We start from the raw sequence: 27,223 nt of genomic DNA, 5'->3' as shown, positions 1-27,223 counted from the left end.
CAAGATGAATCTGCATAGTCACACTTCCACCTGTCTTTCTCTTTGTCTGAGTGCTCTTTTTTTAATCTCTGGGTTGGCAGTGAAGAATCTGAGGTGGTAAAGGGCACTGCACCCTCTATTTAGCTTGGAACTTTCAGAGACACTGAGGGGAGGTATAGGAGAGGGCACAGGAGCGCTCGAACAGTTATTGCTTGGAGAAGGTTTTATTTTTGGATGCCATTAGGTGGTGCAATATCCATAACTATGAATATGCAGAGCCCTCTCGAAGAACTCTGGCTACAAGTAACCTACCTTCATTTTCAGACCTTGTTGAGCCAGACTGGCTATTAACATTTTTGATAGGTGATTTTTATGACATTATGATTATCAGGTCTTCAATGAATTGTGTGGTGGCATTTTTTCACCTATATCTGTTTTTTGGCATCTTTGCTGCTGTTTATAGTGATTATCAATATGAGCACCTTTATGTATATAGCTACCAGACATAAAAACATAATGGCAACCGAATCAACATCTCCTTTCAATTTCTCAACAGAGCTGCACCCCTAGCCCTCCAGTCCTCATTGAACTCCTGCTCTAAAAGTTAGACTTTTATAGTATGTCCTCAAGATTAATAAATTTAGGACCAAGTGGATTATTCTTAAAATTATTTACGTTTATCACAGTAAAGTGTTGGGGCTCCATTTTGTTATGCACTCTACAAACACAATACAAAACAGTCCTTGTCCCGAAGAGCTTACAGTCCAAATAGACAAGATGGCATGTGGGAGAGGAAATAGAGGCACAACAAGGTGAAGGGATCTACCCATGGTAAAACAGGAGGTCAGTGGCAGAATCAGGACTAGAACTCAAGTCTCCGAGTTCCAGCCCATTGCACCACACTGCCTCTCCCAACTGAATGATCTTTCATGGAAAATACTCTGCCATCAGCTCTCTCCTGTATCGATGAGGTTCTAGTTTGAGTATCTCTGAAGAATGAGGCAGTGTTAGCTCAATGCAGAAGGACAGATGGGTTGGAATACTTAGTTTAGGTTTCAAATCTTATCAAATAACATAATGCTTAATACTGAAAGTAGGACAAGAGACAATTTCTGAAAGTTGGTCCGCTCATTGTAAAGATGCAGGAAAACAGCCTGTAATACTTAGTCTAGTGCTAAAAGTGTTGACTTCTGAAGTTACCTGAATGAAAGTAAGATGATTTGGCCACCTAGTTATAAAGAGAGTTGGGTACTGCAACATATATAGATCAAAGCCACATGCAATTCTAATGACAATGAGTTTAAATATGGAGATGTTAAAATTTATTGTACAGTAGCTGCATTGCAATAACATTTGACATTAATGAAGTAAACAAGGCTTTATGCGGAAGATGCTCCAAAGAACCTTGATATGTGCCCTACAATTGTTTTGCAGTAGGAGAGGAAGCATTGCTTATGAAGTAAATTGCTCTTAATTTGTTTAATTAAGGCCAGTTTATTCAGCTTTAGGGCTGAAAACTGAGGTGAATGTATATTTGGTTTATAAATCATTGCAACAAACTCTGAATGTGTGTATGTGTGTGTATACAGCAGAAGTATATTCTATTAAATTTTTATGCTATTTAACTTCCTGATTCTGTAGAAATTACATTTTTGTTTTGAGTCTGGAGCTTGTTTTATTTTGAATGAAACATGACAATCTGGGCAGAACAGATTTGTCTATTTTTTTTCAAGTATTTTTATTAAAGCAGTTACGCTCTGAAAACTGGTATTGCGTGTTGTCATGTTCATGTCTCAGTGAGTTCCATATCAAATTTGCAAAGCTAGTTGGTAAAATGATGATGGCTTTAACTTCTGGCTTGGTAGTTGCAAAGTGGGATTTCAAAATCAGTCTCTGTTCTCTAGGATTTGTTGGAACATAGTTAACATTCTGTTTAGTGTATGACTCAGGAAATTTTTTTGGCTTTCCTCTGTTTATATTTGCTCTGCAGCTCTAATGAGTAAGAGCTAGCGTGACAGACCCAGACCCGTTGGGTGCAGGAGTCTGATCTTTTTGGTAGCCTTGCCAAAGGACCTCCCCCCAACCTAAGGGGAGGATCCACAGGACCTAGATAACCAAGTCTGCGAGAAGGCAAATATATTGGCCACGGGATGAATAGTTTTCTGTTCCCTGAGTGTCCAGACCAGGGGCTACCCTAGAGCAATCAGGAACCTGCTAGAACCAGTTAAGACAGGCAAGCTAATTAAGTCACCTGGAGCCAATTAAGAACTTACTAGAATCAATTATGGCAGGCAGGCTAATCAGGACACCTGGTTTGAAAAGGACCTTCCAATAGTTAGTGAGGGGTGCAGAAGGAACAGGGAGTAAGAAGACATGCTGCTGGAGGACTGAGCAGAACAAGCATTATCAGGCTTCAGGAGGAAGGTCCTGGGGTGACAATAAAGAAGGTGCTTGGAGGAGGCTCTACACTGGGTTCCAGCCCAGGGCCCTGTGGATAGCAGCTGTCTATGTCTCCTGTAGCAGCTGTGTGATAGCTACAACTCCCTGGGCTACTTCCCTATGGCCTTCCCCCCGCACCCTTTTTATCATCACTAAGGGCTGCTGTGAACCTCTGAGGTGAGCAAATCCATCAGAAAGCGCAGGACCCACCAAGGCACAGGAGGAACTTTGTCACAGTAGTAAAAATGAACTTTTGTCAGAATTTTTTTTTTTTTTGAATACACACACAGGGATCTCATCTGCTTAGCATGAATGCGCCTTTTCTGCAGTCAGCTTTCTGACCGTAATCACGTTTTAGTGTTAAATTTGTTCTTCTGTGCCACTGTTTAGGTTAACATTTCTCCAGGGTCTCCTGCTTGTTTTCATGAGGTAGATTCCCAAATGTATGCCAGTGTTGTATGAATTACATTTAAATATAAAAAGTCAAAAACATGTTTTACTCAGTTGATTCTGAAATCCTATTATGTGGTTTTCCTGTTATTGCTAGATTATGCAGCATATGGTATAGTGTAAAATCTCCTAATTTGAAGACTTGTGTGTTATTTAGGGTTATGATAAAGGAAGATATGCATGCTGGTGAAACTTGTTTATCACTGTGTATTATGAATGATGTGCTGCTTTTCTCTGCCATATGGAGTTCTGGTCATCCATACTTGAAAAAATAAAATATTAGCCCACTTTTTACCATTGTCTGGGTAAAGAGATAGTGAGACTTTGATATTTCTCTTTAGTGAAATTTGAAAGGTAATAAACTTTATAAATGAAGAATTAACTTCTAACCAAAAATAAAATCTTATTGTTTTTCAGACAGAAAACTTGGAGAGTACAATAACCATACCGGATATCAAATTACACAGCAACCCTTCAGCTTTTAATGTTTACTGCAATGTCCGCCATTGTGTTTTGGAGTGGCAGAAAAAAGAAGCATCCTTAACTTTGGCTTCAAAGAACACTGTGCAGAGTGGGGATTCAGATAGTGATGAAGAGGAAGAGTCCAAAGAGCCACCCCTCAAGCTTCCAAAGGCAAGTGACCCTGATAATTTTTCATGTGTAATTACATAGTCTACATGGCACATCTTTGAGAGTTTTATTCATCCACATTAATTTAACCCTTTCTCAGTTGGATCCTTTTACTTTATGACAATTTATTAGGAACATAGTATTTGTCGTATCAGGTCAGACCAGTATCTATCTAGGCAAGTATCTTCTCTGACGGTGGGTACTAGATGCTTCAGAGGACTGCAAGAAAATCTGAGGGTGGTCACTTGGGAATAAGCTACCCATAGCTTATTTCCAAGCTGAGGGAGCTTTTTAACTCCCTCAGTTAGAAGTTGGCTTATTCTTTGATTTATGAGGGTTTATATTACTTCCAAACATTTATTTTTTCAATTCCATGTAATATAACTGGATATTTTCATCCTCCATATAAATATTTTGTTCTTTTTTGAAATCTTGCTTAGCTCTTGGCTGCAATGTTTTGTGGCATTGATTGTCAGTCTGTATATTAAGATTGTGGACAGAATACTTCAGTAGTAATAGCTTTTAGAATTTAATGACTTCAATGATTTTGCTACGAGTGTATAATAGGATGCTGTTCAATAGTGGAATATTAAAAAGAAAAGCTGGTGGGAATGGTTAAACTGCATCATTTTTCTTACCTGCGTATTTTATTTGCTCATATGTCCGATTACCAGTTCCATTTAGCTATTGAGTATGCCTGTTGTGAATTCTGTTTTGCCCACCAATTAGTGTTTGTTTAATATGTGTAATCTATTAATATTGTTTCCTGTCATCCTTCCCTGATGTGAGCTCAAAGGGAGTTGGGCAGAGCAGCTTCACATAGTTCTTTTTTATGTGACTTCTTATGATAAGGTTGAATTAAATACTACTAAAATTGCGTTTTTTATGTTGGTCTTATTGTTGCCTGGAAAACAGGAATCTTACAGATGTTTTGTCCTAAAAGGTTAGCTTGCAAGCCCAGAGAGGATTTTGGTGAACTTCAGAGGGACTTAACTACAGTAGATAATTGGGCAACATGGCAGACAAAATTCAGTGTTGATAAATGCCAAGTAATGCATGTTGGAGGGGAAGGATTGGTGGTAGTAATGCACTTTTATAGGGTTCTAAATTAATTATATAATCTCAGCTCATTGAAGGCTTGCTCAATGTGCAGTTTCAGTCGAAAAAGTAAACAAAATATTAGGATGCATACGGAGTGGGATGAAGAATAATATGAAAAACAGAATGTCATTATGTAAATCAGTAGTATGGCTTTAGTACTGCTGACCCTGTATCTAAAAGGAAATTTGAGAATTAGAGGGGGCAAAAATGATTAGGGACATGGAAAAACATTTATGAAGAGAGTAGAAAGATACCTGTTGTTTGTCAGAAAGGAGACAAGAGAGAGTCTATAGAAGAAAGATTGGGAACTTCTGTTCTTCCTGTCTCAAAACACAAGCACCAAGGGGATGGACGTTCAGCACAATGTAAGGGTGGTAAATTTAAAACTGATAAAACCAATACTTTTCACACAGTACTTAAATTATGGAAAAATTGGAACAGGATGATTTTTAAGCCTAATAACTTAGTAAGGCTCAGATGGATTGGATGTTTATGTGGATACTTTGTAATAGTTACTGCTAATGAAGGACAGAAGGAGACAATAAACTCTGTTTCAGGACATATATCAATCTCTTAACTACAAGTATTAAGATAAGACCTTTGAGGGGCGGGATGACCCCACATATACCTAGTGTATTTTTTTTTGGTACATTCCTTTGAAGTATGGGGTGCTGGCCACTTCTGGAGACAGGATATGCAGCTAGGTGAATTGTGAATCTGATCCAGATGGCAATTCCCATATAAGGGCATAGGGCCTATTTTCTTTGTAAATTTGGTTGATAGCTTCTGAAGGTGGAGTTGTAAATGCTGCCTACCTTGAATTGTTTACTTGGGAGGGAAGGGATTTGTGGTGGTAGGTTTTTTTTTTTTTTTTTAGTAGTGAATATTCCACGTTTATTGACTTTGTCACCTGATCAAAATGGAATGAGTGACAGCTTACCTGTGTGAATGTGAAAAAACAAGCTGTTTTAACATCTTGAAATACTATTTGCAGTTTCTAGAAATATTTTCAGTGAGGCAGTGTTAGAACAGTGGATAAAATTTTCAGAAGTGACCTAGACACTAGATTTTCAGTTCTTTTGGTACCTAAAGATGCAGTTAGGCATCTAGTGGGGCTTTAACAAACACCTACATAGGGTATATGCCAGATTTCCATTGTAATTTGGAATTAAGCATCTAAATTGCTTAGCTGCATATCCGCATCATTAGGCACCAAAGTGCCTTTGAAAATATGGACCATTTGGAACTTAACAGCCTGTCTACAGTGTACCAACCGCTGTGCATTACTTGCGGTGTGGACTCTGTTACGGTGCAATTGAAGTCCAAGGATGCAGTTTAGTGGACTTTCACTGCTCTATAGCAGTATTCACATGGCGAGTTACTGTGCAAGCAAGCTGATTCACACTATAGCTTGGTGCACAGTATCTCTGTGTAGACAAACCCTGTGTTTTGTTGAAAATCCTTAGGATTTAGGAGCCAAAGTGCCTAAATCACTTTTGAAAATGGAACCTAGACGCCTAAGTCACTTACGTGCTTTTGCAAATGTTATCTTCATTAATAATCATTAATTGCTTTATGATATTTCGTGTGTGTGTGTGTGTGTATATGTATATATATATGTGTGTGTGTGTGTGTATATATATATAAAATAAAATAAAATAAAATACTGGATTGGCATAGGCTACTGAGCGCATTTTTGTTAATTTGATATGAATGAGGAGAGTTGTTGCAGAGGATTTGAAGTCTCATTTTAATAATTACTAGACTTACTTCCTTTGAGTAAGATACTGGGCTAAATAGAGAATATTGCTAAAGATCTTTTATGGAATAGCTCAGTGGTTTGAGCATTGGCCTGCTAAACCCAGGGCTGTGAGTTCAATCCTTGAGGGGGCCACTTAGGGATCTGGGGCAAAATCAGTACTTGGTCCTGCTAGTGAAGGCAGGGGCCTGGACTTGATGACCTTTCAGGGTCCCTTCCAGTTCTATGAGATTGGTGTATCTCCATGTTTGTCAAAGTGTCAGAGAGATGAAAGAAAAACTTATACTTGACTTTTTCCACTTTCACAGATCCTCTGATGCTAAGCTTTTTAAGACTGAGATTGCGGTCTAGTTTATACTAGAAAGCTTGGTCACCATAACTATGTTGCTCACAGGTGTGAAAAATCCACACGTTTGAGTGGTGTAGTTAAGCCTACCGAAGTCCCAATGTAGATAGCACTAGGTCAGTGGAAGAATTCTTTTGTTGACCTAGCTACTGCCTCTCAGGGAGGCAGATTACCTGCACTGGTGGGAGAATCCCTCCTGTTGGTGTAGATCAGGGTCGGCAACCTCTGGCACGTGGCTCGCCAGGGTAAGTATCCTGGTGGGCCGGGCCACTTTGTTTACCTGCCGCGTCGGCAGGTTTGGCGGATTGCAACTCTCACTGGCCACGATTCACTGTCCCAGGCCAATAGGGGCTGCGGGAAGTGGCGAAGGATGTGCTGGCTGTGGCTTCCCACCACCCCCGTTGGCCTGGGACGGTGAACCGCTGCCAGTGGGAGCTGCGATCGGCCAAACCTGCCGACATGGCAGGTAAACAAACTGGCCCGGCCCTCCAGGGTGCTTACCCTGGTGAGCCACGTGCCAGAGGTTGCTGACCCCTGTTGTAGATAATATCTGTACTGAAAAGCTGTGCCACTGTAGCATTTTAAGTATAGATAAGCCTCTAGAATGCTTGTTTTTAATTCAAATCCAAAATGCTTTTCCAAATGACAGTAAAGCTGGTAGTTGAAAACAAGCTGAAATAATTTATTGTACTTTTTGTACAAGATGCATTAATAAACCTCAGTGAAATCTCTGGTTTTGTTTTCTGAAATCTGATAGGCCAACGAGGAAACCAAATTGTTTTATGTAGGCTTTTATTTGAAATGTAGATCTGAATGAAAAATTCTTTGGAGGTTCCTGTAAATAGATGTTGGAGCAAAATTTGCTGTTTTCCTAAACTGCTGTGTGCCTTTGTTAGTCTTGATGCAAGGATTTTGTATTCTTTCTATGATGAAAGTGTAGTTATCAGTGGTTCACTGTCATGCTGGAAGGGCATAACAAGTGGATTCCGCAAGGATCAGTTCTGTTCAATATCTTCATCAATGATTTCGATAATGGCATAGAGAGTACACTTGTAAAGTTTGCGGATGATACCAAGCTGGGGGGGGGGGGGGTTGCAAGTGCTTTGAAGGATAGCATTATAATTCAAAATGATCTGGAGAAATGGTCTGAAGTAAATAGGATGACATTGAATAAGTACAAATGCACTGTATTCCACTTAGGAAGGAACAATCAGTTGCCCATATACAAAATGGGAAGAGACTACCTAGGAAGGAGTACTGCGGAAAGGGATATGGCGGTTATAGTGGACCACAAGCTAAATGTGAATGAACAGTATAACATGGTTGCAAAAAAAAGCGAACATCATTCTGGAATGTATTAGGAGGAGTGTTGTAATCAAGACAAAGAAGTAATTCTTCCACTCTACTCCGTGTTGATTAGACCTCAACTGGTATTGTGTCCAGTTCTGGGGGCCACGTTTCAGGAAAGATGTGGACAAATTGGAGTAAATCCAGAAAAGAGGAACAAAAATGATTAAAGTTCTGGAAAACATGACCTATGAGGGAAGATTGAAAAAATTGAATTTGTTTAGTCTGGAAAAGAGAAGGCTGAGAGGGAATAAATAGTTTTCAAGTACATAAAAAGTTGTTACAAGGAGGAGGGAGAAGAATTTTTCCTCTTAATCTCTGAGGATAGGAGAAAAAGCAATGGGCTTAACTTGCAGCAAGGAAGGTTTAGGTTGGACATTAGGAAAAACATCCTGTCAGGGTGGTTAATCACTGGAATAAATTGCCTAGGGAGGTTGTTGAATCTCCATCGGAGATTTTTAAGAGCAGATTAGAAAAACATATGTCAGGAATTATCTAGATAATACTTAGTCCTGCCATGAGTGCAGGGGATTGGACTAGGTGACCTCTCGAGGTCCCTTCCAGTCCTGTGATTCTGTGAGACAAACACGTGTGTCTGCTTTGGACACAGTTGGATTAAGAAGCCCAGTGATGAAGACACTGGCCTTGGTCCTGGAATTGAATTCCATGATTGTTGCACAGGCAGTTCTTAATTCATCTGATCTGATAGTGAAGGCCTCTAAGGCACCACTGGCATTGGCTTCTGAGATAAGAGCCAAGCCCCAAGAAAAGCCTTCGTATCAGTCGTCTTTTGGTTCCAAAAATGATGGCAAGAGATAAGGCTTCTGTTATCAGGGCCATGTTGCATCCAGAAGATTAATCAGATCTGCATTTTTTGACATCAGATCCTAACCTGAAAATTAGATGTAAATCCCTGCGTAAATCTCAGTTATGGGTTCTAAGGATAGCATCTGATCCAAAGGTTGCTCTGGAAGTAACATTAGTTTCATCATCACCGATTCACACAGCTTCGTTGGTTACTGTGGTAGTTGAAATTCACCACACAAATCTGCAGTCAGGTTACATACTAGAGCCATGAGACCAGTTAGCTGAAGTGGAGAAGATGAAAGCTCCAACCAATTATCCTTCTCATATTTCGACTCCTGTGAAACAGAAGAGATGGGATAAGCGATCTCATTTTTCCCAGAGACTTTCCTGCTGCCCCCAAGAACACCTTTGGGCTCACCCGGTGAAACAGGGAGGGCAAGAGGGGCAATTTGCTCCAGGCCCTGAGCCCCACAGGGGCCCTCACCAGAGTTTTTCGGGGCCCCTGGAGCGGGGTCCTTCACTCGCTCCGGGGGGGCCGGAAAACTCTTGCGGGGCCGGGCGCAGGAGCTTCTTCTGCTCCCGGTCTTCGCCGGTGGGGGGTCCTTCCGCTCCGGGGCGGAAGGACCCCCGCTGGCGAATTACCGCCGAAGACGGAGCGGGACCCGCCGCCGAGTTCAGCTCGGTCTTCGGCGGTAATTTGGCGGCGGGGGGCCCTTCCGTTCCGGGACCCGCCGCCGAAGTGCCCCGAAGACCGGGCTGCACTTCGGCGGCGGGTCCGGCTTCGGCGGTAATTCGGCGGCGGGGGGGCCCCTGCCGCGGGTCTTCGGGGCACTTCGGTGGCGGGTCCCGGAACGGAAGGGCCCCCCGCCGCCGAAGACCCCGGGCCCCCGGAATCCTCTGGGCGGCCTGTGGTGAAATGATGTTGCCTTTTTCTGCTAAACATGCCAGGTCCTCTAGTTTCTCTGTCTTTTGAATCTGCAGTCTGTGCTTGTCCGATCTACAGAGGAACTGGATTGAGTTAGGCTTTCAGAGGTCCCGTTGAGATTTCACGTTCAGGAAAGAGTACTTCTGGACATTGGGCTTGTGCTGCCTTATCTTCTAGAGTATGAGATGTTCCTTGAATTTGGGTGGTGTTACTACTGGCAAGTTCTATCAAAGGATGGCATGGTCCTATTAGTGTCGTTTCAGCAGCACAGAGAGTTTGCACAGACGCTGTTGGAAAAGCTTGCCCATTGTATCCAAGTTTCCCAGATCTGGCTACTTCTGTCTTCAAAGAGCATTGTCACTCTATGATCCCTGAAATTCTGTCAGCAGAAGGAGAGCCTGCAGTTCAGAGTACCAGCAACTGGAGCCAATAATGGAAACTGACTCATCACCAAATGAATTGTTGAGGTGGCTACCACTACTTCTCGTTCTGAGGACACTTTACAATTCCACAAGTTTGTAAATAAGATGGCCATGACTTTAAAACTTCCATCTATAACATTGGAAGAATACCCCCATTCTGTATTTACGTTTTGGGTGCTCTGTCAAGGAATGAAGTCTTTCTTCCAGTTGTAGATGAACTGTTGCAGCCTGCAAAAGCTATGCAGTGTACCTCTTGAAAAAAACAAAACCAAAAAACCCTAAGTTATATTATTTGCTATATAAAAGATTCTCCTTTGTTCATGCTCTAAGCCTTAGTTGCTAGTAGTGGCAGCAGTCATTAGCTCTAGAGGAGGAGATTTGCATTTCACATCCTCCAGCAAGAGGGGAAAATAGATGGAGGCAACTGATTAAAAAAAAGTGTTCGCCATTGTTTGCCTGGAAGGAACAGTGGCTAATTACCAAGCAGTTATGTTGCGATATCAGTATCAGCTATGGGAAAGGTTTTCTGCCTAATACAGGCAGAGAATAGTCCACTGATTGCCCTTCATATGGGAACAAATGATGCTTCTGGATTTTCATGGGGACGCTTCAAGGAACACTAGACGAGGCTGGGAAGGATGCTTAAAGAAATGGAGGCTAATGTGATGTTCAGTGGGATTCTACCTGTCCCTAGAAGAGGAGAGTAAAGGTGAGACAAGATTATGATGATAGATAGATGGCTCAGACAGTGGTGCTATATAGAGGGCTTTGGAATAATTGTCCATTGGGAGACATTCACAGACAGAGAAGTGTTTTCATGGGACGGACTCCACCTTAATAGGGAGGGAAATAAACTTCTGAGATGGAGGTTGACACAACTCATTACAAGTGCTTTAAATTAGGAATTCACAGGATATGGTTGGGAGATGCTCTTGTAATCTGCACACCTGGCTGTGATCCTGAGTGGGGGAAAAAATCAAGTAACAGAGGATATAGCGATGGAGAAAGGAACAACAGAGGATAGGAGAATGGATATCAAGAGGACAGATACTGTCCGTGGTATTGGCACTAACAGTCAGGTAGGCGATACTGGTAGTAGAGTGACTATACTTAGTTGTGTGAGGAATCTTGGTGAAGCCAAGCAGAAACAACTAAGATGTCTTTACACCAATACAAAGGTAACTGGGTAACAAAATGGATGAACGAGAACTCTTGGGTCAGAAAGTTAAACTAGATATTCTAGGGATAACAGAAATACGGTGGAATAGTAGTCATGACTGAAATATAGGTATTGAAGGGTATGTTCTGTTCAGAAAAGACAGAAATACAGGTAAAGGTGGTGGAGTAGCATTGTATATTAATGGTAAAGTAGGCGATCCAGAAATTAGAAGTGATTGGATAAAATGGGGAATCTGTTTGGGTCAAAATCACTTTGGTGAAGAAAACTGTAAAAGAGGCTTCACTGGGATAATGCTTGGGGTATGCTAAAGACCCCCATGATCTGATTTGGATATGGGTAGGGACTTCTTTATATTTTCAATGAGATAATCATACAATTTCCAGTAGTATTTATGGGAGACTTTAATTTCTCAGATATAGATTGGAGGACAAATGCTACTAATAATGGTAGGGCCTGGATGTTCCTGAATGTGATAGCCGACAGGTTTTTTTTCACCAGGTACTCAATGAACCAAGAAGAAGTGATGCATTTTAGGTTTTGTATTGGTAAGTATTAAGGAACTCATAGAAGAACTGGTCTAGAGGACGACCTTGGTTCAAGTGATCATGAGTTAATTCAGTTGAAACTAAATGGAAGGATTTTTTTTAAAAAAGGTCTGCAACTAGGATCCTTGATTTCAAAAGGGCAAACTTTAAAAAATTGAGGGAAGTTGTTAGGGAAGTGGACTGGACTGAAGAACTTAAGCAGCTGAATGTGGAGGAGGCTTGGAATTATTTAAATCAGAGTTGTAGAAACTATCTGAAGCCTGCATCTCAAGCAAGGGGAAAAAAATTGTGGGAAAGGGTTGAAGACCAAACAGCATGAACAAGCATCTTAAACAGGTTATTAAGAATCAGAGGGGTAGCCGTGTTAGTCTGGATCTGTAAAAGCAACAAAGAGTCCTGTGGCACCTTATAGACTAACAGATGTATTGGAGCATGCATCCGACGAAGTGGGTATTCACCCACGAAAGCTCATGCTCCAATACATCTGTTAGTGTATAAGGTGCCACAGGACTCATTGCTGCTTTTAGGTTATTAAGAAACAGCAGAAAGCTCACAAGGAATGGAAGAAGGGATGGATCAGCAAGGAAAATGACTCTTGGAGGTCAGAAAGTGTAGGGAAAAGGTGGGACCTGCCAAAAGCCAAACAGAGTTGGACCTTGGAAAGGAAATTAATACAATAGTAAGAGGTTCTTTAGACATATAAAGAAAAAGAAAACAAGAAAAGAAGTGGGACTGCTAAGCACTGAGAATGGGGTGGATATTAAAGATAATCTAGGTGTGGCCCAACATTTAAGTGCACACTTTGCCTCAGTTTTAAATAAGGGTATAATAAGGCTCTTAGGAGTAGTGGCAGGATGGCTAATGGAAATGAGGTTATGGAAGTAGAAATTACGACATTCTAGGTAGAAGTCAAACTGAAACAGCTTGGGACCAAATGGGTGCCCCAGATAATTTCAATCTGAGAATATTAAAGGAACTGGCAGATAAAAGTGCAAGTCCCATAGCAAGAATTTTAATTAATCTGTAAACTTTGGAGTTGTACCCTGTGACTGGAAAATTGCTTATATTATGCCTCTTTTTAGGAAAGGGAAAATAAGTGATTCCATTAGTTTGACCTCAGTTGTATGCAAAGTCTTGAAACAAATTTTGAAAGAGAAAGTAGTTATTTACATAAAGGTAAATAGTAATTAGGATAAAATACAACATGGTTTTAAAAGAGGTAGATTGTGCCAGATCACTCTGATCTTTCTTTGAGAAATTAACTACGTGCTTTTTTTTTTTTTTTAAAGACAATGGAAATGCAGTAGACCTAACCTACGTGGTTTTCAGTAACGCATTCCACATGGGAAATTATTAGTTAAATTGGACAAAATAGGGATTAATATGGTCTGGGAAGGTGGATAAGGAACTGGTTAAAGGGGACACTATAATGGGTCATACTGAAAAGTGAAATGTTAGGCTGGAGGGAGGTTACTAGTGGAGTTCCTCAGGGATCGGTCTTGGGACCAATCTTATTTAACATTTTTATTAATGACCATGGCACATAACATGGGGGTGTGCTAATAATTTGTGGATGAGACAGAGAATATCATACAAGATTTGTGTGACATTGAAAACTGGAGTAATAAAAATGGGATGAAATTTAATAGTGCAATGTGCAAGGTCATGCAATTAGGGACTAACAACAAGAATTTTTGCTATAAACTGGGGACATCTCAGTTAGAAGCGACAGAGGAGAAGGAATACCTGGTGTATTGGTTGATCACAGGATGACTCTGAGCTGCCAGTGTGATGCAGCCGTGAAAAATATTAATGCAGTCCTGGTATGCATCAGGTAGAGATTGGAAAGTGTTATTACTATACAAGGCACTGGCGAGACCTCATCTAGAATACTGTGTGCAATTCTGGTCTCCCATGTTTTAAGAACAATGAATTCAAACTGGAACAGGTACAGAGAAGAGCTACTAGGATGATCAGAGGAGTGGAAAACTACCTTACAAGAGGAAACTTAAGGATTTTGTCTAGTTCAGCATAACCCAGGGGTCGGCAACCTCTGGCATGCAGCTCGCTAGGGTAAGCACCCTGGCAGGCTGGGCCAGTTCGTTTAGCTGCCACATCGGCAAGTTCGCTGGACTGCGGCTCCCACTGGCCGCGGTTCGCTGTCCCAGGCCAATGGGGGCAGTGGGAAGCGGCGTGGGCGAGGGATGTGCTGGCCGCGGCTTCCCGCCACTCTCATTGGCCTGGGACGGCGAACCGCAGCCAGTGGGAGCTGTGATTGGCTAAACCTGCCGACATGGCAGGTAAACAAACTGTCCTGGCCCGCCATGTTGCTTACCCTGGTGAGCCGCATGCCAAAGGTTGCTGGCCCCTGGCATAACCAAATGAAGGCTGAAGGTAGATATGATTGCTCTATGTAAATACATCTGAGGGATGAATACAAGGGAGAGGGAGGAGTTATTTAAGTTGAGGGTAAATGTTGGCACAAGAACAAATGGATATAAATAGGCCATCAATAAGTTTAGGCTTGAAATTCTAACCATCAGAGGGAGTGAAGTTCTGGAACATCCTCCCAAGGGGGCTATTGGGGGCAAATATCCTAACTGGTTTCAAGACTGAGCTCAATAAGTTTATTGAGGGGGTTGATATCAGGAGAGTGTGTACAATAGCATGTGGTCCATCTATGACTGCTAGTAGCAAATATCTCCTATGGCCAAAGATTGGACATTAGATCACGAGGGCTCTGAGTTACTACACTGAGTTCTTTTCCACTTGTGTGTCTCGCTGATATGCTCTGGGTCTAACTGATTTCTGCATTTGGGGCTGGGAACGAAGTTCCCTCTAGGTCAGATTGGCAGAGACCCTGGTTATTTTTGGCTTTGCTCTGCTGCATGTGGAATGGGTCACTTACTATTTTAAATTAGAGTAAATGGTGGATTCTTTGTAACTTGAAGTCTTTTATAAATCAAGATTTGAGTACTTCACTAACTCACTCAGAGGTTGTGGGTCTGTTACAGGGTGGATGAGAAACTGTGGCCTGTAGTGTGCAGGGGGTCAGACTATATCATCATGATGGTCCTTTGTGGCCTTAAAGTTCATGAGTCTAAGAGATGTTGTACTGCCCCTCCAGAAAGCAAGTTGTAGGTAGAAGACCTTCCTTGTGAAGGAGATGGATTATGCATCAAGAAAACTGAAATGTTAGAGAAGATGAAGAATTCAAAGTCTACAGCACTGTGTCTTTCAACTTGTTGGAAGAAGGACCTCTGTGGTCCTCTCTTAAGATACTGTAGGGAGTTCAATCCACCATGTTGGTAGTCTTATTCTTGGAGTGCACTGTTGTGGAGGAGCTGGTGGTCATGGTCAGTGTTCCCTCTAATTTTTCCCACCTATGTGCGGAATGAATTTTGTTATGTGCACCAATAAGGAGGTGATGTGTGACTCACCAGTTCTGGGAGGGCTAGGCTGGACTGGGCCGGGGGAGGGGCTCCTCTCCCCGGCTGCGGCAGCTCCGGTGGGCCTGCGCCGGGCCGGGGGACCTGCTAGCCCTAAATAGATGCGCAGCTTACAGGGAACCTAGGTCATGGTACATATAGATACCAATGAGAGAGGGAAGGAGAGAAGAGAGGTCTTGAAGGCCAAATGTAAGCTAAGTCAGAGATTGGGACTTCTATAGTACCAGGATCTGAAATGCTTTCTGTTCCATGTTCAGGTGCAGCCAGACAGGCAGAACTGCAGAGTGTCAATGTGTGGATGAGACCATGGTGTTGGGAGTAAGGATTTAAGTTTATTAGGAACTGGAGAACCTTCTGGGGAAGGAAGAGCCTATACAGGAAGGATGGGCTCCACCTAAACAAAAGTTCTGGCATGTAAAATTGAAATGGTCATAGAGGAGTTTTTAAACCAAGGGCTGGTGGAAAGCTCTCAGGTGCTCCCTTAGGGGATGATTTTATTAACAGGGATACTCTATATTCTAGTAAAGAGGATAGAAGTACAGATAGGAACTGAACAGAGAAGCAGTAAAACAAGAGCCCCATCAGTTGCATCACATGAAGGCAGACTACTAAATATTTACAAATTTTATATGTGCTTATATGCAAATGCATGAAGTCTAAAAACCAAGATCAACAAACTTGAGTATTAAATGAGGCTGTTGATATAATAGGCATCACAGAAACTTGGTGGAACAATGATAATCTATGAACACAGTTAATACCAGGATACAAAATACATAGGAACGATGAAGTAGGTCGTGCTGGTTGGGGAGTAGCATTATATGTGAAACAAAACATAAAATCAAATCTAATAAAAATCTTAAAGTAACCAAACTGAATCCTAGAATCTCTATGGATAGAAATTCCGTGCTTGAATAATAAGAGTATAGCAGTAGGAGCATACTACTGACTACCTGACTAGGATGGTGAGATGTTCAGGAAGATTGGAGAGGCTACAAACATAGCAGCAAACCCAATAATAATGGGGGATTTCAACTACAGTAGAATCTCAGAGTTATGAAAGCCACAGTTACGAAGTGACTAGTCAACCACATATTTCAGTTTGAACCGGAAGTACACAATCAGGCAGCAGCACAAGCATACACACATGTATGCATGCAAGTACAGTACTGTTAAACATAAACTACTTTTTCCTTTTTTTTTTTAAAGCTTTTTTAAAAAAATAAAGATTTGACAAGGCAAGGAAACTATTTTTGTGCTTGTTTCATTTAAGTTAAAATGGTTAAAAGCAGCATTTTCCTTCTTTGTAGTAACGTTTCAAAGCTGTTTGAAGTCAATTCAGTTGTAAACTTTTGAAAGCACAACCATAATGTTTTGTTCAGAGTTACAAACATTTCAAAGTTACGAACAACCTCAATTCCTGAGGTATTTGTAACTCTGAGGTTCTACTATATCAGGGGTCGGCAACCTCTGGCACGCGGCTTGCCAGGGTAAGCACCCTGGCGGGCCGGGCCAGTTTGTTTACCTACCACATCGGCAGATTCGGCAGACCACAGCTCCCGCTAGCCACGGTTTGCCGTCCCAGGCCAATGCGGGAGGCGGGAAGCTGCAGCCAGTGCATCCTTCGGCCCATGGCGCTTCCCGCTGCCCCCATTGGCTTGGGATGGTGAACCGCAGCCAATGGGAGGCGTGATTGGCTGAACCTGCTGACGCGGCAGGTAAACAAAGTGGCCTGGCCCGCCAGGGTCCTTACCCTGGCGAGCCGCGTGCCAGAGGTTGCCAACCCCTGTACTATATCCTTGTATACTGGATAGATGTTAATTCAGGATGGGATGCAGAAATAAAACTCCTAGGCACTTAGGCTGTGTCTACACTGACATTTTCAGCGCTAAAACTTGTCGGTCAGGGGTGTGAAAAAAAAACCCTGAGCGACAAAAGTTTTAGCGCTGAAAAGCACCGGTATAGACGGTGCTTTATTGCCGGGAGCTTATTAGGGGGGGCGAGGTGAGGGGGGGGGTTAAAATCGCTGGGAGCGCTCTTCCCTGGCAATAAAGCTTGTCTACACTGCCCATGTCACAGTGCTGCTGTCGCTGTGCTGTAACGTGGGCAGTGTAGACATACTCTTAGTGACTAGCTATTCCAGGAACACACAAGGGAAGAGACATTTTTTGATTTAGTCCTAAAGCACAGGATCTGATCCAAGAAGTGAATATAGCTGAACTGCTCAGTAATAGCAACCATAATGTAATTAAATTTAACATCCTTGTATGGGGAAAATTGCCAAAGATAACCACCACAGTAGCATTTAATTTCAAAAAGGGAAACTACACAAAAATGAGAGAGCTAGTTAAATGTAAATTAAAAGGAAGTTACGAAAGTGAAATTCCTGCAAGCTGAATAGAAACTATTTTAAAACACCATATTTGAGGCTCAAACTAAATGTATATCCCAAATTATAAAAACAAACAAAACGAGTAGGAGGACCAACAAATGCCATCATGGCTGAACAACAATGTCAGAGAGGGCATTTAAAGGCAAAAAGACACCCCTTAAAAATTGGAAGTCAAATCCTATTGTGGATCATAGAAAGGAGCATTAACTCTGGCAAGTCAAGTGTAAAAGTATAATTATGCAGGCCAAAAACAAATTTGAAGAGCAACTAGCAAAAGACACAAAAACTAATAGCAATTTTTAAGTACGTCAGAAGCAGGAAGCCCGACAAGCTATCAGTGAGACCACTTAATGATTGAGGTATTAAAGGAGCACTCAAGGAAGACCAGGCTGTTGTGGAGAAGCTATGTGAATACTTTGCATCAGTCTTCACTGCAGAGTATGTGGGGGAGATTCCCGCACCTGAGCCATTCTTTTTAGGTGACAAATCTGAGGAACCGTCCCAGGTTGAAGTGTCAGAAGAATTTTGGAACACATTGATTAATCAAACAGTAATAAGTCAGCAGGCCCAGATGGTATTCACACAAGAGTTCTGAAGGAACTCAGATATGCAAGTTATTGCTTAAATCTGCCTCTGTACCAGATGACTGAAGGGTAGCTAGTGTAATGCCAATTTTTAAAAAAAAGTCTCCAGAGGCAATCCTGGCAATTACAGGTTGGTAAACCTAAGTTCAACACCAGGCAAATTGGTTGAAACTATAATGAAGAATGTAATTATCAGACACACAAATACAGTATGCTGGGGAAGAGCCAGCGCAGCTTTTGTAATGACTATTTGACCAATCTATTTGAATTCTTTGACGGTGTCAACAAGCATGGGGACAAACATGATCTCATGGATATAGCGTACTTGGACTTTCAGAAAGCCCTTGGCAAGGTCCCCTACCAAAGGTTCTTAGCAAAGCAAGCAGTCATGAGGTAAGAGGAAAGGTCCTGTCACAGATCAGTAATTGGTTAAAAGATAGGAAACAAAGGTAGGAATAAATGGTCAGTTTTCACAATGGAGAGAGGATCTGTACTGGAACCAGTCCTATTCAACTTATTCATAAATGATCTGGAAAAAGGGGTAAATAGTGAGGTGGCAAAGTTTGCAGGTGATACAGAATTACTCAAAACAGTTAAGTCGAAAGCAGATGTGAAGAGTTACTAAGGGATCTCACAAAACTGGGCGACTGGGTAACAAAATGGCAGATGAAATTCAGTGTTGATTGGTGCAAAGTAATGCATATTGGGAAACATCCCAATAATACGTACAAAATGATGGGGTCTATCTTAATTAGCTACCACTGGTCAAGCAAGAGCTCTTGTAGTCATTGTGAGTTCTCTGAAAACATCTGCTCAGGGTGTGGTGGTAGTCAAAAAAGCTAACAATGTTAGGAACCATGTGAGCAGTGTGATCAGCACTGCAGTGAGGTGATTACACCCTTTGAGCTGCGACAGCAGCCTTAATCTATGAGTGTGAATGTGCAGAGTCCATCTGAAAGAACTCCAGTTATAAGTAACCTTCATTTTCTGTGTCACTGTAAACTTGTACTATCGCAGACTCCCCAATAGAAGCTATTACAGGTGCTAAAACCAAATTGGGCCTGTGCCATTCATGTGGTTGGTAACCAGGGGGTCTACAGCCCAGAGATCCAGTTTCAGTATGGTTGGACTGCATGACTTTGTGCAGAGTGAGGTGCAGGAAACCAGGCCAGTCACACAAAGGATGGATGCATTTGAGAGGAAATAGAGAGGTCCAAGGTACAGCTTGTCCTGTAGCCATGACACGATCTAAAAATTGAAAACAATCAGCTTTGTTCAGGGGGTTTTAAATATTAAATATCTAATTATGTAGACACACATTTGTATTAGAAAAACTGTATCTCTGTTTCATATTCAAAATTAACACTCGTTTGAGAATTTGGTTTATTTCTGTCTGTGGACTGCCATGCTCTTCTATATTTACAAGGTAGAGTTTGTGTGTTAAGCTAAAGAGAAATTCATACCATTATGTAAATATTTTTATGGCTGAACTGATCAAAACATCCTGATAATTGGTCTTCTATTAAAAATGTGTTGTACTTTTTTAGATCATTGAAATTGGACTATGTGAAGTGTTTGAATTGATCAAGGAGACAAGATTTTCTCATCCATCACTGTGTCTCAGGAGTCTGCAAGCTCTGCTTAATGTGCTCCAGGGCCAGCAGCCAGAAGGCCTCCAGTCAGAGCCTCCTGAAGTTCTAGGTAATATTTCATACTTTTGCTTGAGCTTATGTTTGGTGCAAAAAAAAAAAAAAAAAAAAGGTTATTAGCAGGCAATGAGAAGAGGCTGGTGTGTTTTAATCTATTAAAATAGATTATTTATACAAAGGATTTGTATTCGGTTCTCTGTTATAAGCTGATGCATTTAATTTTTGTTCTGGGGCCATGACTTCCTCAAGGGAATTGGACACTGACCTGTTATCTTTGTAAAAGAGAGATCTCTTTGTATATAGAGGGGAAATCATTTTGTGTTTTTATGTCATTCACTTCACTGGTTATTGGTACACTGTAGTGATAGAGAAACCAAAAAGTCCAGCTAATTGAGGTTCTTTTTGGTTTTACTAATCCTATAAGACATTGGTCTCAGAGAAAAGGCAATACTGTGGAAGGCCACTATCTTATACTACTACTGCATGCTAAAAATGTGTATATTTATCTATTGTATAAAAGTTGAATAATACACAGAGACATGTCACGTTTTGTTTGTCACTCTTGAACAATGGTATCGTTGCATATTCACTAATAAATGTAAAATCAGTATATTGATTCTTTGGTTTTTGGTGGTACTTAAAACATGTTGGTCTACCTCTTAACAGCTCTGCATATGAAGAATAGCAAAAGAAGTGCATTCAGGGGAATTAATTACACTGTAGAAATGATTATAAAAAAAGTCTTAACCATAGTAATAGAGTAAGAAACTCAGGCTGTCCATGCTTGTACTTGAACATGTATTGTTCTAAAACCTGTTCAGACTCCTTGGCTATTGATACCACATTAGGTATTCGCTTGCAGAGAGAACCAATATAACTGATACGTACGTGTGCATGAAACTTCTAATTATGGTGAGATGTACTGCAGGAAAAATTACTAGAAGTTGGATTTGATATACAGTTGTATATCAAGCTACACATTACTGCTTTGTAATACTGTAGCTGACATAAAAAAGAAGTTGAACAGGGACGAAATCTTCCTCTTTATTTACTGTTTACAACTGAACAGGAAAAAGAAATGCATGTGATCACAAGTATGTTTATTTTCAAGACATAGTTTACAAAAAAAAAAGTAGGGCTGTCAAGCAATTAAAAAATTGTGATTAATTGCACTGTTAATAATAGAATACCATTTATTTAAATATTTTTGGATGCTTTCTACATTTTCAAATGTATTGATTTTAATTACAACACAGAATACAAAGTGTGAAGTGCTCACTTTATATTTATTTTTGATTACAAGTATTTGCACTATAAAAAAAAACCAAAAGAATGATTTTTCAGTTCACCTAACACAAGTACTGTAGTGCAGTCTCTTTATCATGAAAGTTGAACTTATAAATGTAGAATTATGTACCAAAAAAACCTGCATTCAAAAATAAGACAATGTACAATTTTAGAGCCTGCAAGTCCACTCAGTCCTACTTGTTCAGCCAATCCCTCAGACAAACAAGTTTGTTTACATTTGCAGGATATAATACTGCCTGCTTCTTGTTTACAATGTCACCTGAAAGTTAGAATAGGCATTGGCATGGCGCTGTTGTAGCCAGGATCGCAAGATATTTATGTGCCAGATGTGCTAGAGATTCGTATGTCCCTTCATGCTTCAACCACCATCCAGGGGACATGCGACCATGCTGATGATGGGTTCTGCTCAATAACAATCCAAAGCAGTGCGGACCAATGCATGTTCATTTTCATTATCTGAGTCAGATGCCACCAGCAGAAGGTTGATTTTCTTTTTTGGTGGTTCAGGTTCTGTAGTTTCTGCATCGGAGTGTTGCTCTTTTAAGACTTTTGAAAGTGATGTTCCACACCTCATCCTTCTCAGATTTTGGAAGGCACTTCAAATTCTTAAACCTTGGATCAAGTGCTGTAGCTATCTTTAGAAATGTCACATTGGTACCTTCTTTCCATTTTGTGAAATCTGCAATGAAAGTGTTCTTTAAACGAACAACATGTACTGGATCATCATCTGAGATTGCTATAACATGAAATATATGGCAGAATGTGGGTAAAACAGAGGAGGGAACATACAGTTCTCCCCCAAGGAGTTCAGTCATAAATTTAATTAACACATTATTTTTTTAACGAGCTTAATCAGCATGGAAGCATGTTCTCTGGAATGATGGCCGAAGCATGAATGGGCATATGAATGTCTAACATATCTGGCATGTAAATACCTTGCAATGCTGGCTACAAAAGTACCAAGCAAATGCCTGTTCTCACTTCCTGGTGACGTAAATAAGAAGAGGGCAGCATTATCTCCTGTAAATGTAAACAAACTTGTTTTTCTTAGTGAATGGCTGAACAAGAAGTAGGAATGAGTGGACTTCTAGGCTCTGAAGTTTTTTACATTTGTTTTGTTTTGAAGTGCAGTTATGTCACAAAATGTAGATTTTTTTTTAAGTTGCATTTTCTTGACAAAGATTGCATTACAGTACTTGTATGAGGTGAACTCAACTTTTTTCTTTCGTTGATCATTTTTACAGTGGAAATATTTGGAATAAAAAATAATATACACCTTGATTTCAGTTAAAACACTGAATACAATATACATGAAAATGTAGAAAAACATCCAAAATATTTAATAAATTTCAATTGTTGTTCTGTTGTTTAACAGTGCTATTAAAATTGCAATTAATCACGATTAATTTTTAAAATGGTGATTCATTTCTTTGAGTTAATTGCGTGAGTTAACTGCGATTGATCTACAGCCCTTTTTGAAGGAAAAAAAAAAAGCTAATCTTTGAGAAGCTCATCATGTCTTTACAGAGACAACATTTCAAAGGTTTTAAAGGCCCCGGTATATCCATATACTGGAATCTTGTGTCTTCAAAAGACACTTCTCAAACTGGTTGAATCATTTCATTCTTCAACAAAGTCATTCAGTAACTCAGACTTTTTCAAGGTTTGAAATAAATTCAACTGAGGGTGCCTCTCTAGAGGAACTGAGCTCATTTCAACCAAGAGTCACTCAGATTATTGATTTATTCATAGGCCAAGGTTTTTATTTAGCTTTTAAAGCAAGCACACTTCACAAACATATTTTTGTAATTTCATCTGTTACAAGGGGAATAAACCCACTAGTTCTCAGAAAATTAAAAAAAAATCTCTAAAGTAGAGGCTTGAAAATGCAATTTGGTATTGAATATTCTTACTAAGCCATCCTTTGAACCTCTGTCAGCCTGCAGGGTTTGAAGTGAGAGCCTTGTCTATGGTGTCTCAATACTTTGCCTTTTACTCCGGCAAAGTGATGTTTTGCTTAGCTCAAGCATTTATTCACACACACCTGGTCTCCATTGACCACAACATTCCACACACATTTTGTACACCTGAGAGAAAAAACAATGGCATGTGTTGGATGCCTATGAAGGAATTGGAAACTACTTCATCCAATAAAGTCTTTCAGGCGAGCCATATCTCTGTTAAATTTGCATGTAAACAGCAAGTGGACAAATAATCAAAAGCTTCAGTTATTAGATGGAAGACGTATCAAAAAGCCTCTAAATATAGGCTTTAACCCTATAGAGTAAATCAGTGCACTCCAGACTAACATCTAATTCATGAACTGAAAAAATCAGAAATTACATTGTGGGTATGTGGTCATCTGCACACAGATTCTCAAGATACGGCAAATAAGATATATAAATCCTAGCAGATTCTGCCTTTTATAGAAGTGTGCTCCATGCTGTCGTGTTTCAGAAATCTTACAGGAATCAGACTTCTCTTTTTGTACATGATCTTGGAAGCTCTCACTTGAAGTTCCAATATTGTGAAAATCCCATTATACCAATGATATGCCTGGATAGGATTGGGAATGAGAGAAATTTTGTCAAATTTTTCTTGTATCCAGTCTCACTATTCAACTCGTCATTTAATTGACATGTTTAGTTGCATTTAATCTTTCAGTCTCTCATCTGTAGTTGGGCATATTGGGCATAATTAATCTAATATTTAATACTGTTAATGACTATTGTTTGGGCTTGTCTACGCGGCCTGGCAGTGTGCATTAGAAGGGTGTGAATTCTAAAGTGCACTAAATTGTGCACTAATGGGCTTGTGTAGAACCAGCTGGTTAGTGCTAAAAGTTCCCAAGTGTACAGTAATATAGTGGGGACAAAACCAGTACACTAATGATAGATTTTTCTCTGAATTTTATTGATTGCATCAGAATTTTGTGTTCCTCTGCCTAGCTATAGTCAAGTAGAAGAAAATGTTTTTGTCTGTGCCATAACATCTGTTAAGTATGCCTATCATAGGTACTTGTATGCTCCCTATCATGGTTACAGGGTTAGCTGCACCATGCTTCACATTGTGATCTCTCTGAAGGCACCTTTTAGGTGGCAAATCTCATTCCTTTACCTATCCTGGTTTGGAATTATGTATTTCTCCTACTTTTTGAGTTACAGTATCAATCATCCTCATACTGCATGTCCATCTGTGGTCAACAATACTGTACATTGATCAGAAAGCCTTTTTTCAACGAAAGTATTTATTTTAGCGGTAGGACTAAAGCTTCTAGAGAAAAAAGACTTTAAAACTACAGTCTACATGCATGCCTGTCTTAACTAAAAGTCCTTCTAATGGTAATCTTAATGTGGCTTAACTTCAGGCGCTTCCAGTAGGGTCCTTATGTCTTAGTATGGTTCCCCTGAACAACTGGCACCTATGTTTGAGAGATGGTCCCTTTTTAACCCTGATATAGTGTTTTTGTTCTTCTGTATTCCCAGTCTTTGACCCTGTCACAGATCCAGTTGGGCTTCTCCTCCTGGCTGTCCCCGAGACTGTTGTGAAAGGACCCAGCTGTTGTTTCCTGTATGTTTAAACTCTTTGGTCTCAGTGGGATGCATCACTACTTCATCCCTTGGCCTCTTTGGCACATTACCTGGGCACCGCCTCTGTCTGCCACCCCTTCACTGAAATGGAGCCCTTCCGCCCACCTGCATTAGGCACCCAGAGCCAATGCTGACCCGCAGGATACCTCAGTAGCCTAAATACAGCCCTCCTAGAACTCAGCCTGGAAGCGCACATCTTTGGTAATCATTTAACTGTCTCAGGAGGCATGTAGTAGTGAAGCATATAACACAGAGACACTTTGTGTGGAGTCTGAAAATGTGAAATTCTCTTTTACTTAGCAGATAAAACACAAGAGTACAGATCATTTAGAAAATAATGAACACCCTAAATGCAATGCCCTCACTAGCTCTCCTTCAGAGTCTGGGGGGACCATCTGTATTCAGGAAGATAGGCAGGTGACCCTGCCTCATCGGACTTTTGCATATTGGGTTGCTTCTCCCTCAGTGTCTTTCAGGTTGGCTTGCCTTCTATTCTTGGCTGGTGTGTGTCCTTCCTTTCTCTTGCCCAGTGGTTTCTGTGTCTTGCTCAAAGCTTTTCATGTTTATATGCCCCCTTCCCAACATGTGGCTTTCTTTGTTCTGCCTTTTGGTAAATTTCCACTGTTTTAAAACTTCCTCCTTTAATCAGACAAGAGGATGTGTCTTCCCCCCAGCAAACTCCCTTAATCTGCTGACCAGCCATTAAGAGGTTTTTTTTTTGGTGTGTGTGTTTTGTTTAAACTTTTCATGTCCTCAGTCTGGTGTGTATGTGGTGCAGGTCTTGCCCACAGTGGTGGATACACATACATGGGCTTTCCATGATACAACAGTATCATGAAAACTTCAGAATAACTTCATAATATCAACCAGAGTTCATTGTTGTACAGATAGAGGCCCTGAGTTATCACTGGTCCTCCTGATCAAAGCCAGTTCCAGAGGCTTAGCTGGAGATTGAGCTGGAGTCCTCAGAGACAAATGGTTCTTCTTCAAGTGATTGCTCATATGCATTCCAGTTAGGTGTGTGCGCGCTGCGTGCACGTTCGTCGGAAGATTTTTACCCTAGCAACACTCGGTGGGTCGGCTGGGCACCCCCTGGAGTGGCGCCGCTATAGCGCTGGATATATACCCCTGCCGACCCATCCGCTCCTCACTTCCTTCTTACCGCCCGTGTCGGTCGTTGGAACAGTGGAGCGCGGCTTAGCTGACCTCCACTTCCCTAGCTACTCGTAGTTTCTCTCGTTAATTCTTGTATATATAGTTCAGATTTCTATAGTTAACTTTATTCGTTTGTAGTATAGTTTGTGTATATAGTCACAGGGGTTTGGGGCTTATTCCCTTCCCCGCACCCGGTGCCGGGTACTATGCCCGGTTCACAGGGTTTCAAACCGTGCTCGGCCGGCCATAAGCCGATGCCGACAAGAGATCCTCTCCTAAGTGCCTTGAGGAATCTCACCTGACAGATAAGTGTCGCATTTGTAAGGCCTTTAAGCCGGGAACAATAGGGGAGCGAGACTTTGGTCTCAAGTAGCTCCTGAGGGAGGCAGCTCTTACGCCTCCACTCTCGGCACCGAGCGCTGGTAAGTCTTCAAGAAGCGCTCCCTTGGCACCGGATCACCGATACCGCCAAGGCCTTCCGGCACCGGCCGTCGCCGGCACCGTCGTCCACTCGGCACGGATCCCTCTCCTGGAGGATCAAGAGGCACAGGACTCCTGCTGCGTCCGAGCCGCCTGCTCCGCAGCCCGAGCGCTATACTAAGTCGGACCGCCCGGCACGGATATCCTGCCATGGCACCGACAATATCGGCACCGTCGCCTCCGGCCACGCAAGAGCCGTCGAGTCCGGTGCCGGAAAGCTCCCCGGTACGAGCCGTGGTTGAGCTCACTATTAAGCTGCGTCAGAGCCGCCTGCTCCGCAGCCCAAGCGCTATACTAAGTCGGACCGCCCGGCACCGACACCTGCTGTGGCACTGACAGTATTGGCACCGTCGCCTCCGGCCACGCAAGAGCCGTCGAGTCTGGTACCTGAATGCTCCCTGGTGCGAGCCGTGGTTGAGCTCACTATTCCCCCTACGCCGGAGACATTTCCACGTCGAGGAAGTTGATTGCAATAACAGCGCATGCGCTGCCTCAACCCCCGGCACCGCTGATGGTGCGCTGCTGATGATCGATCAGCAAGCCTACCTTGATCAGACCACCCTGCGTTGGCACCACGGAGCGGCACCGTTCACGATCGCGGTCCCGCAGATGTTCTCGGTCCTGTCGCCAATCCAGGTGCTGACGCCGCTCACAGTCCCGGCACCGTTCTCCATTTCGATACCGGT

General features: G+C 41.6%; 1 protein-coding gene across 11 annotated transcripts in view; it reads left to right on the top strand.

The window, feature by feature from the left end:
- MYCBP2 (MYC binding protein 2) overlaps positions 1-27,223 on the top strand; it is a 432,876-nt gene that overhangs the window by 37,537 nt on the left and 368,116 nt on the right. For all 11 annotated transcript variants that reach the window (XM_039512057.1, XM_039512192.1, XM_039512052.1 and 8 more), the window contains 2 exons: positions 3,286-3,501; positions 19,903-20,056. In XM_039512057.1, the coding sequence (XP_039367991.1) occupies positions 3,286-3,501; positions 19,903-20,056 (370 nt within the window). The remainder of the gene's footprint in view (positions 1-3,285; positions 3,502-19,902; positions 20,057-27,223) is intronic.

Source organism: Mauremys reevesii, linkage group 1 (assembly GCF_016161935.1).
Source record: "Mauremys reevesii isolate NIE-2019 linkage group 1, ASM1616193v1, whole genome shotgun sequence".
NCBI classification, from domain to species: Eukaryota; Metazoa; Chordata; order Testudines; family Geoemydidae; genus Mauremys; species Mauremys reevesii.
The sequence above is the reverse complement of the archived record's forward strand: the minus strand, read 5'-3'. Positions and strand labels throughout refer to the sequence as shown.